The 10,988-nt window shown below is 39.6% G+C and overlaps 5 protein-coding genes across 5 annotated transcripts in view; 3 read left to right on the forward strand and 2 right to left on the reverse strand.

Moving 5' to 3' along the window:
• Cbr-glr-5 overlaps nt 1–8,069 on the reverse strand; it is a gene marked incomplete at both ends in the record, with an annotated part of 12,560 nt that extends 4,491 nt beyond the window's left edge. Inside the window, 5 exons of the mRNA XM_045236609.1 lie at nt 6,138–6,152; nt 6,405–7,289; nt 7,334–7,425; nt 7,791–7,940; nt 7,997–8,069. Coding sequence (XP_045091843.1) covers nt 6,138–6,152; nt 6,405–7,289; nt 7,334–7,425; nt 7,791–7,940; nt 7,997–8,069 — 1,215 coding nt within the window. The remainder of the gene's footprint in view (nt 1–6,137; nt 6,153–6,404; nt 7,290–7,333; nt 7,426–7,790; nt 7,941–7,996) is intronic.
• CBG01532 lies at nt 901–4,370 on the forward strand (the record flags this gene model as incomplete). The annotated part of the gene is made up of 4 exons (XM_002635315.1): nt 901–1,151; nt 1,392–1,566; nt 1,611–1,763; nt 4,230–4,370. Coding segments are annotated over 4 exons (720 nt in total), but the record flags the coding sequence as incomplete, so codon positions are not given.
• A 61-nt stretch (nt 8,070–8,130) lies between the features above and the next one.
• CBG26904 lies at nt 8,131–8,868 on the reverse strand (the record flags this gene model as incomplete). Its single annotated transcript, XM_045236610.1, has 2 exons — nt 8,131–8,141; nt 8,856–8,868. 2 exons carry the CDS (start codon nt 8,866–8,868, stop codon nt 8,131–8,133), a joined length of 24 nt encoding a protein of 7 aa, XP_045098015.1.
• Nucleotides 8,869–9,391: 523 nt separating this feature from the next.
• CBG01534 lies at nt 9,392–10,453 on the forward strand (the record flags this gene model as incomplete). The annotated part of the gene is made up of 3 exons (XM_002635316.1): nt 9,392–9,482; nt 9,532–9,600; nt 9,648–10,453. The coding sequence occupies 3 exons, from the start codon at nt 9,392–9,394 to the stop codon at nt 10,451–10,453; spliced, it is 966 nt and encodes a 321-aa protein (XP_002635362.1).
• A 64-nt stretch (nt 10,454–10,517) lies between these two features.
• Nucleotides 10,518–10,985, forward strand: CBG01535 (the record flags this gene model as incomplete). The annotated part of the gene is made up of 1 exon (XM_002635317.1): nt 10,518–10,985. A coding segment is annotated over one exon (468 nt), but the record flags the coding sequence as incomplete, so codon positions are not given.
• Between the last annotated feature and the right edge of the window lie 3 nt (nt 10,986–10,988).

A 10,988-nucleotide genomic window follows, 5' to 3' on the forward strand; every position in this document is an offset into this window, starting at 1 on the left:
GGACGTGGAAGCGTTCACGTATGCATTTCAGTGCAAAATCTACTGAAAACTTCTGACCCAAATTTCTCGAGTTAGCGGAGGCCGCCGCAAAAACTGAGCATATATTTGAAAATGAAATTTCATCCTCTTTCGAATGATATAGGTCTCGTCCCATAACTCCACATCTTCTGTGAGTCATTCCCTAGTCAGTCGGTAGAGGCGCCGCACCCTCAATCCTCGTCCCACACGTTCAACTCCTCGAGGGACATCTTTGAACGAAATTTCGAGAACATTATTTTTTTCATGTCCCCCCACCTTTAAAGGGGGGGGGGGACAGGAGATTTTTCGTAGTTTTTTTGTAGCTAGAGTATGCATTCTACCGTCACGGTGTACAACGCTTAATGTCACTCTGCGTACAGCTGTCGTCCTCGCCTTTATGTATGCAATTTATGTATGCAATCGGGCGTGCGCTTTCTCTTTGCCCGCGTGGCTCAGTCGGTAGCGGCGCCGCACCCTCAATCATCGCCCTCACAAGTTCAACTCCTCGAGAGGCATCTTTGAACGGAATTTCGAGAACATTATTTTTTTCATGTCCCCCCACCTTTAATTGACAACTGAACCAATTGAGTTCTATCTTTCAGATTTTAATTATGTGTACACTCACTGGTACATTAATTATAAAAATTGATGAGGTAGGGTATGGATATTGGATTACGGTAACTGGCATTCATTTCCAGGAATTTAATGATATCCCGGATTCGGAAAAAAATGGGCTCTATTACTTTGTCACAACGACTTTTGTGATTTCTACGTGTTATCCACTCTGTTCAGTGCTGCGTTCTTGGTAATATCCGTATTGCTATGGGGTCACTTCAAAACGGTAATCTAAGAAATCGCTCTAGAATAAAAAAGGATTTCCAGATGCGTTTCTTCTGGTTTCTAACACAGCTCACTATATCGATCTTTTTTTTATCTGCTGGGAATCTGCTCATCCATGTCCCAGCGACCCTATCCTTACTATCTAAAGAAGCTAGAAGCTCAGCAATGTTTATAACTGTCTCTTTTCTTATTGACTTTTGTCACTACTCGATTCTCTTCTCTAACTTAATAATTGCAATACAGCGAGGTTTCGTATTCTTTTCGGATTATTACTCGGAAAAACTTTTCGATCAGTGAGTCAAAAAGTAATAGAAACGCCCTCACAAGTTTGAGCTGATTTTCTTGGCTCATATGCAAGATATCAATAATTTGTTAACTGATAAAATGTTAGTTTTATTTTGATAAACAATTTATCAGTTGACCACTTTTTGTGATCTTTCACAGGAACCGAGATAAATTAGCTCAAAGTTAGGGGACCCTTCAATTACAGGTTTTTGTGATCTATCTTGCCATAATTGCTCTAAACTTTTTAGACCAATTATATACATTTGGTTAGCATTAGTTTGGATGTTCTCACTGGTTATAGAATATGTTCTTGTGACTTCTAACTGCAGATATCAATTCGAAGAACACTCTCGACATATCCTTTTGAGATGTTCGAGTTCTTCATTTTTCCTTATGTCAGTCACACCAGTTGGAATACGAATTGTAAGATTTTTCTAATAAATTAGGGATCAAACATGAAATTTCAGGTAGACACTTTGCTACAAATTGTTATTCCATTCGTTATTTTTGTGATTTATATTATGATAACTCTCAGAATTTTTCTTCTGAAGCAGTCTGCGTTGAGCAAAAACGAATTTTTGATTTTGAAACAAGCCAGTTTCGTTTTTGTAGCATTTCAGGTGTACTTATTAATAAAACACATGTAAACCCCGTTGAAGTTTCAGGCGTCATCAGTGGTTTTTCTTATTGCTCAATCGGTCAAAACCTCAAATGCCAATGCATTTCTCATTAAGAGATTTGTTAATACAGTAAGACAGGAAACTATAACAGCTAGTAAATGGATTTTCAGATGGAGATAATTGCCGGAGCAGCCATCCCCTCATTTTTCTTCTTCACCTCTAAAGAAATTAGAAGATTGTTATCTTCGAGAGTAAGTGCGTCCAGTTCTCAAGGAGGTCCGAATAATCAAATTCGAGGAATGCGATACATCAGTTAGAAGACACCTGGATCTTCATTCAATAAATATTTTTATTTTTTTTAAACAATAAATATTTCTGGAACTAAATGCTCAATTTCACAATGTTCCTAAAATCGAGAAAACACAAAACATGTTCTCTCTCGTGATTAAATATTTAGGTTTTTTTCAGCTGCTTTCTAATAAGTTTTTTTCTCTTTGGCGCGTGTAAAATTTCAGGCTCAGTCAGGCAGTGAGCCATTTAGTCTGATTGCTCTTTGAGAACTTGATATTAACTTTCTCTTCTGTTTACTAGTCAATGTCGGATTATTCATTTAGTGTACCATTGAGTGAGGTGAGATTTCGGAGACTACATGGGGCATTTTGAGCGATTTCCTGTGATAGTTGGCTGCCTTGCTTCTACCGTAGAGGAAAAGGCGCCCAGACGGTGGGCAACATGCTCAAAACCTGGGTAATTTGCCCAAGTCTACCCGAAGCATGTCCAACTTGTGCCTCAAGCTTGCCGCAAAAAGATGAGGATCAGTTTTGCTATTCTTTTTACAAAATCTTGTCCAAACGAGTCTTGCCAGCTTAGGTCATTTGCACAACTAACGTCAAGCTTCCTATTTAGTCTGTCAGTGATTCATTTAGTCTCACAGGCTTCCAGAAATCTAAAAATTCATTTTCTCTTCAGTTTACTAGTTATTGACAATGGTTTATTCACTTACTATTCCACTGAGTGAGGTGAGCTTATTGGACGGTAGAGTTTTATCCATAATTGTGAACTGGGCCTTCGCGAGCCCTGCCATAGTTTCTTTTAGAATCAATGTTTTTGGACAAATTATTATAAATAACATGACAGAATTCAATGAGTACTACAAAATGCACTTTTTTAGAAAACGTTATCTTGTCTATGAACAAAGTTACAAGGAGAAAACCGTTGGAGCTGCGCACTCACATCTATCTGGCCTTGTAAATTTGTTCATAGACAAGATACAGATTTTCCAATAGTGTCAATTTGTAGTACTCAACAAGTTCTGTCATATCAAATTTACCTGGCCCAAGAATATTTGTTCTGAAAAAATCTATGGCAAAGCCCACAAAGGCCCACTTTACGAGTATGGTTTTATCAATTTTTCATCAAATTTTAGGATTTCGGGGAAATCCCAGAATCTGCCAAAGACGGGGTTTATTACGCTGTCGTTACACTTTTTGTGAGTTCAACATTGGCGTCCACACTGCTCAGCGCAGCATTTCTAGTCCTATCAATTATACTTTGGGGACGTTTCAAACCGGTGAGTGCTAATTGGTCGCATTTGCAGACTTTTAAAAATTCCAGATAAAATTCTTCTGGTTTCTAACCCAGCTAACAATATCCGTTTTCGTTTTATCTTCTTCAAATTTGCTCATAAATGTTCCAGCGACTCTATCCTTACTTTCCAAGGATGTTTCGAGTTCAGCTATTTTTAATTTCGTCACCTATCTCATCGATTTTTGTCATTACTCGATTATCTTCTCAAATTTAATCATCGCTATCCAAAGAGGATTTGTATTCTTTTTGCGACATTTAACTGATAAAACCTTCGATACGTAAGCCTTACAAAAATTAGAATAGAAAATGCATAGTCTTCCAGACCTATGACGTTTGCCTGGTTATCACTCAATTGGCTCCTCTCATTAGCAGTTGAGTTCATTCTAATGTCTTCGAATTGCAAATACAAATTTGACGGTGATACAGAAGTTTTCAAGCTAAAATGCCAATCTAGTGCTCAGAGCTCCCTTATCGTGAACTCAGCTACACCAACTGCAATTTTAATTGTATCAAAAACTCAAAAAAGCGTATACTGAATATCTAATTTTAAGGTGGACCACATCGTACAGATATTGATTCCAATTTTGATATTTGTAATCTATCTTGCAATCATTGTCAAAATTCTATATTTGAAAAAGACCTCTCTCAACGACAGTGAAGTGATGATTTTGAAACAAGCCATTTTTGTGTTCGTGGCGTTTCAGGTATCTTAACTTTTTTATTAAAATGTTTGAAATCCTATTTTCTAGGCATCATCGCTTGTCTTCCTATCTGTTCAGTTTATCAAAATCAGCAATGTTACTGCATTTCTGGGGAAGAGATTCGTGAATACAGTACCTTCTAAAATAGTTATGTCACCTTTTGAATTTCTAATTTCAGATGGAAATTTTCGCTGGGGCTGCAACGCCGTCATTCTTCTTTTTCACTTCCAAAGAAATTCGTAAACTGGTGTCAACAAAAGTTTCAGCTGCGAGTTCACAAAGTGGATCGAATGTTCAAGTACGGGGATTGAGGACTTTGAATTGATTGGTTTTTTTCGTAATAAAATGTCTTACAATGTCTGAAAACTGCATCGTTGCAATTTAAATTAATCCTAATGGGAGGGAAAAGTGGCACATCCTGAAAATGCCATAAACCCGTAATAGAAAAGACCACACACTGTCAAGTTTGCGCTCAATTATCTCGGCTCCTATAAGAGATATCAAAATTTTGTTAACTAATAAAATATTTTTGATGTTATGATAAACAATTTATCAGTTAACAACTTTTTGATATCTTTCATAGGAAATGATATATATTGACTCAAAGTTGAAAGCTAGGAGGCCCTTCTATGTATTACAGGTTTTACGGCATCCAACTTTGGTTTGACTGCAGTTACATCTAGAATTGTTCCTTTGAGCTATCAAATTAATCAAATTACTAAAAACCCCTATATGTCCCTCCCCCGAAAACTTTCAGCTGCCTGATCTTTCACTCGCTGTCAGTTTTTCAATATTGCATAGTTCTAGAAGCCTGCTTAATTGCCTCTTCAGCTATAGAAAAATGTCTGAATTTATTTTCGGAATCCCAATGCTTGAAGTAAGTCTACAAATCTAAAAGTATTACATAACAAAAGCAAAAACAACTAATTTTTCAGAGATTTCAAGACATTCCAGATTCCGAAAAAACTGGATTCTATTATACCGTAATTTCTTTATCGGTATTTGCTACAGTAGTAGCAACATTTTTTAGCGCCGGGTATCTGGTGCTGTCTATTGTTTTATGGAGCCATTTTAAGCCGGTAAGAAAACCAGAAATTTCAATTATGTGAAAAAATATCTCAGATTCGATTTTTCTGGTTTTTAACACAACTAAACATAACGGTCTTTGTTTTATCTGCTTCAAATTTGCTGATAAATGTTCCAGCCACACTTAAACTGCTACCGGTTAACTTTGGAACCTCAGGTAACTTTGAGCCATTTTATCTCAGTTCCTGTGAAAGATATAAAAAAGTGGTCAACTGATAAAATGCTTATCATAGTATTACCAACATTGTATCAGTTAAAATTTTTTTGATATCTTGCTTGGGAAATGAGATAATTGAGCTCAAACCGCTTCTTCAGCAACCACTACTATCAATAAAGCGATACCTACTATACGATCCGAATTGTAACTATACGATCCGATACGATCCGAATTGTAAGAATAATTTTGAATTACAAATAACGGATCTGTGATTTCAGATAGACACTATGCTACAAATAATTCTTCCGATTTTTATTTTTTGCATTTATTTCGCTATTATTGTCAAAATTCTTTATATGAGGAGATTCACTCTCAGTGATAGTGAACGCTCAATTTTGAAGCAAGCGCTCTTTGTTTTCGTGGCGTTTCAGGTTGGAATTACGATTTTATACCGTAAAGCCTGTAATAGAAGGGCCCCCACACTGTGAAGTTAAAACTAATTAGTCCTGATTCCTATGCAAAATATCAAAAATGTGTCAACTGATGAAATTTTATTGGTATTTTGATGAACAATTCATCAATTGGACACTTTTTTGTATCTTCAAGAGTAACCTAGATTAATTGGCTCAAAGTTAAAAGTTTTTGGGGCTCTTCTATTAGAGGTTTGACAGTATATATTATTGTTACAGACTCCCTCGTTGATATTTTTATCCTTTCAAAGTATTCAAATCACAAATACAGGAGCATTTCTAGTGAAACGATTTGTGAATACTGTAAGCTTTCAGAAAATCTGCAAAACGGATTTTCCTAATTTCAGATGGAAATTATTTCTGGCGCTGCCACGCCGTCATTTTTCTTCTTCACTTCTAAAGAGATTCGAAAACTGGTTTCAATAAGAGTTTCAGCAGTCAGTTCACAGAATGGATCGAATGTTCGAGAACGAGGGATTCGTTCTTTGTGATACCTGCAATAGAAGGGCTCTCTAACTTTTCACGATGAGCTAATTTATTTTGGTTCCTTTAATAAAATGTTTATCATAATATTTTTCTGTTGACACATTTTTGATATTACAAGTTTCACAATATCGAAATTAGAAAAAAAAATACTCACATCATCCAATCTCCCACTATAACCCAATAAGTGAATCCTCATCGAGAAATTGCTCTTCAAAGGGTGCCCATTCAATCTTCTCAAATCTCCAGATAGTCCGTGTAGATCATTATGTACAATATTGTCAATCAACGATCTTCCATGTTGATACTTCCTTGAATTCCTCGTCGACTTCCGACACAACGTCTGCGGCACATCATTCATTTGCATATGACTTGACAGCTCGTTGAACACATTGGCGAATGCGTAGACGGCGTCAAAAGTGAAGACGGCTTCCATCATCTTCAAATTCCGGCTGTTGTCGGTTTTCATTGCCCACTTCTCGGAGACGTGCTCTTTGAAGTGCGAGAAGTTGAACGCGTCGCGATTCTCAGTCAAAAAAGTCGAGTCAACAGGGTATGGAGATATGAAACGGGCGTGATTATAACGGAAAAGCTCCATGTCCATGGTGGACAACTCCATGTTGGTGAGCAAAAACCAGTGCTTCAGCTCGATGAGTCCCATTTGAAGAGAGGCTAGGAGAAAGTTGTAAGTGTGTTCTGGATTCATGTCTACTAGAAGGCGGCTGAACTCTGAGCAATCTTTTCTATGAAGCAGGCGACATTCTTCGAGTTCTTTCACTTGGCGCGCGGCTCTCATGTAGTCTCCATTATGCACTTTTATGAGATAAAAACGGATAGATGCATATTCCTCACTTTCTAAAAGTTGCTCCAATCTTCGAATTCTTTCATCATCCTCATAAACGAGCACTACACGATTCCACTTCCAATGAGTAAACATATCTACCACTGCTTCGAAAAGTTGAGGACGTGGCCAGAAATCGATTTTTGACTTTCCCATGTCCGTTCGCAAATCATCTATTGCAGTGAGGAATGGGATGTCCAACTGGAATCTTTTGAATTGTATGCTTTATCTCTTAAAACCCTTACATCATCAGTAATCCTCTCCAGTTGAGCATTTAGAGCGCCGTGAGACCCGCCGAGTAGTGCCACTATATGATCTTTCTCCAGCATTTTACAGGCTGAAAATTAGATAAGAAATGAAGGCTTCCATTTTCGGTCGGTCGAAAATCGGAGACAGCCGACCGACCGCCGACCTAGCCTACCGACAGCCAAGTGAAAATTTACGTACGCAAACACTTTCTGGCATACCGACGCGCATATACAAAAATTCAATGAGAGTGTTTGCGGACCTAACTATTATTTTACATCATACTATTCGAAAAATGCGTCTTGCGTCTTAAAATAAAAGGCTGTGTACGCAAACACTCGCACGTTGACGCTCAAGTGTGCGAATTCGGTCGGCTATCTGTCGGAGGTCGGTCGGTCGGTTTTTCCCGACCAAATGTAAGCCGCATAAAAGATGGGCAATATTGAACAATTTTACCTTTTTTGATAGCGTCATAGTGATCCAAAACATCAATATACTCTATAACAAGATCTATGTCTCCATAGATCCCACGCTGTGATAGCCATTCAACTGTGTAGCGGAGTGCTGCTTCCAGGTGTGCATCTTCTCGTTCTCGGAATATTGCTCCTGAAAATTTTTAGGACATATCCTCTGTTATTCCATCTTCTTCAAAAACAACTAACCTATTTTGTAGGCATTGCACGATAAGAAGAAAAACGACAGAAAAATGTAGCCGTAGACAAAACTGAAGTTCATCTTGGAGTTTGTGCCAAAGAAGAAGAAGAAGACGTTGATGACAATCACATCATTCAAAAATCTAAAATGTAACTTTTATCTGGAGCAAGAATCATTTGAGTTGAAAAATAAAGGGATGAGGGGGGGGGGTCGGCAGGAAGGGAAGGAGGACACAAAAACGAAAAGGAGAACTGGATGGGAAAAAAGAAGAAAAGGAGGAGGGATGAGGAGAAGCAAATTGAGTTTGAAGCGAAACGATTATGAAAATTTGGACTTCTTTCGAGGGGACCCGTCAGACGCAGATTTCATTTTCTTCTGATTTACTGGGGGCACATACATGTAAAAAGGGCATTTGGCGGACCTTTGGCGATCCTTTGGCGGGCCTTCGCAAGAACTGCCATATTTTCTTTTAAAGTCACAATTTTTGAGCCAACTGAATCAGAAAAAAAATCAGTTATGATAGAACTTGACAAGTACTTAAAAATTATACTAAATGGGATACTGTATCTTGTCTGTGAACAAAGTTACAATGCCATAAAGGTGCGAACGCGAAGTTCATAGGTTGTTGGCTTGTAACTTCGGTCATAGACAAGGTACAGTATTTTAAAAAGCATAATTTCGTAGTGCTCGTCAAGATCTATCATACCTGATTTAATTGGCTCGAAAATTGTGACTCTAAAAGAAAATATGGCAGGGCTCGTGAAGGCTAGACAAGGGCACCAGTGTTTGCAGGGGTAGATCCAAATAGTCCATTAAAAAGTTTAAAAAAGTATCAAAAATGAAAAAGAGTCTAAGCATTTTCCAAACTATCATAGAACATATTGGAACTGAAATTCTAAAATTCTGTGAGAACTCGTTTAAAAACAAATCCCCAAGAGCGAAATAAAAAAAAACCGATTCCGAGGACATTGCCTACCTTCTGAAGATGAGAATGTGTCCCTCTCTTCTTTCTCTTCAAAAAAAATAGAACAATATGCGTGCTTCTTCTTCTCCTGGTGCCCGCCCCTCCCCCCCCTTCTTTCAAAAAAAAAAATGAAAAGAAGAGCTTCCGAGAGATGAGAGATAACCAGACGCAGACATGGATGGGACCTCACTGAGCTCACCACTGAAAATGGGTGGGTTGTACACTCAATTTAATGAACAAAGAAAAACAGAAAAACCAAAAGAAAGAGTGGCTGAAAAACATTTGAAAACGAATTAGAAAAAGGCACTCTGGTTTATGAATGGGGCGAGCGAAGGGCTAATGAGATGCGATTGATTTTTGAGAGGGAGGAAAAAGAGAGTGTTGGAAAGTGAACGGTGAAAAAGTTCAATCATCGAAAAACGATTCATTTTTTAGACAAATGTCATTTATCAAATTAATTGGGTTTGTAATAATACCCGCCATACTATTGGGATCATCAGATGGACATATTTTTCAAAAAGTCCCAAATGGTATGTTTCAAAAAACTGCGAGAATTTTCGAAATGAGCTTATTTTTGAGGTCCCAAAAGAATCCCTCAAGTCAATCGTCCTTCAATCGAACGAACAGCTATTATATCTGACATTCCAGGTGAGCCGCCTACTCGAAGCATACCAATCAAAGTTACTCGTTTTTAGATACATCTTCTGAGTCTCCTCCAACGACCACAGAACCATGTGAGACCACGACGGAGCCATGTCTGAATTCCACGTCTTCGGAAACGACGACTGAGCCATGTGAGACCACGACGGAGCCATGTAAGACTACTACGGAACCATGTCTGAATTCCACGTCTTCCGAAACTACCACAGAACCCTGTGAGACCACGACGGAGCCATGTCTGAATTCCACGTCTCCTGAAGCTACTACGGAGTCATGTGAGACCACGACGGAGCCATGTCTGCTTTCCACGTCTTCTGAAACTACCACAGAACCCTGTGAGACCACGACGGAGCCATGTCTGAATTCCACGTCTTCGGACACTACTACGGAGCCATGTGAGACCACGACGGAGCCATGTAAGACTACCACGGAGCCATGTCTGAATTCCACGTCTTCCGAAACTACCACAGAACCCTGTGAGACCACGACGGAGCCATGTCTGAATTCCACGTCTCCTGAAGCTACCACAGAACCCTGTGAGACAACGACAGAGCCATGTCTGAATTCCACGTCTTCGGACACTACTACGGAGCCATGTGAGACCACGACGGAGCCATGTCTGAATTCCACGTCTTCTGAAACTACCACAGAACCCTGTGAGACCACGACGGAGCCATGTCTGAATTCCACGTCTTCGGACACTACTACGGAGCCATGTGAGACTACGACGGAGCCATGTCTGAATTCCACGTCATCAAAAACGACGAATGAGCCATGTGAGACCCACGACGGAGCCATGTCTGAATTCCACGTCTTCCGAAACTACCACAGAACCCTGTGAGACCACGACGGAGCCATGTCTGAATTCCACGTCTCCTGAAGCTACCACAGAACCCTGTGAGACCACGACAGAGCCATGTCTGAATTCCACGTCTTCGGACACTACTACGGAGCCATGTGAGACTACGACGGAGCCATGTCTGAATTCCACGTCATCAAAAACGACGAATGAGCCATGTGAGACAACGACAGAGCCATGTCTGAATTCCACGTCTTCGGACACTACTACGGAGCCATGTGAGACCACGACGGAGCCATGTCTGAATTCCACGTCTTCGGAAACTACCACAGAACCCTGTGAGACTACGACGGAGCCATGTCTGAATTCCACGTCTTCAAAAACAACGAATGAGCCATGTGAGACCACGACGGAGCCATGTCTGAATTCCACGTCTTCTGAAACTACCACAGAACCCTGTGAGACCACGACGGAGCCATGTCTGAATTCCACGTCTTCGGACACTACTACGGAGCCATGTGAGACTACGACGGAGCCATGTGCTGAATTCCACGTCATCAAAAACGACGAATGAGCC

This window comes from Caenorhabditis briggsae (assembly GCF_000004555.2).
Source record: "Caenorhabditis briggsae complete genome, chrV, whole genome shotgun sequence".
NCBI classification, from domain to species: domain Eukaryota; kingdom Metazoa; phylum Nematoda; class Chromadorea; order Rhabditida; family Rhabditidae; genus Caenorhabditis; species Caenorhabditis briggsae.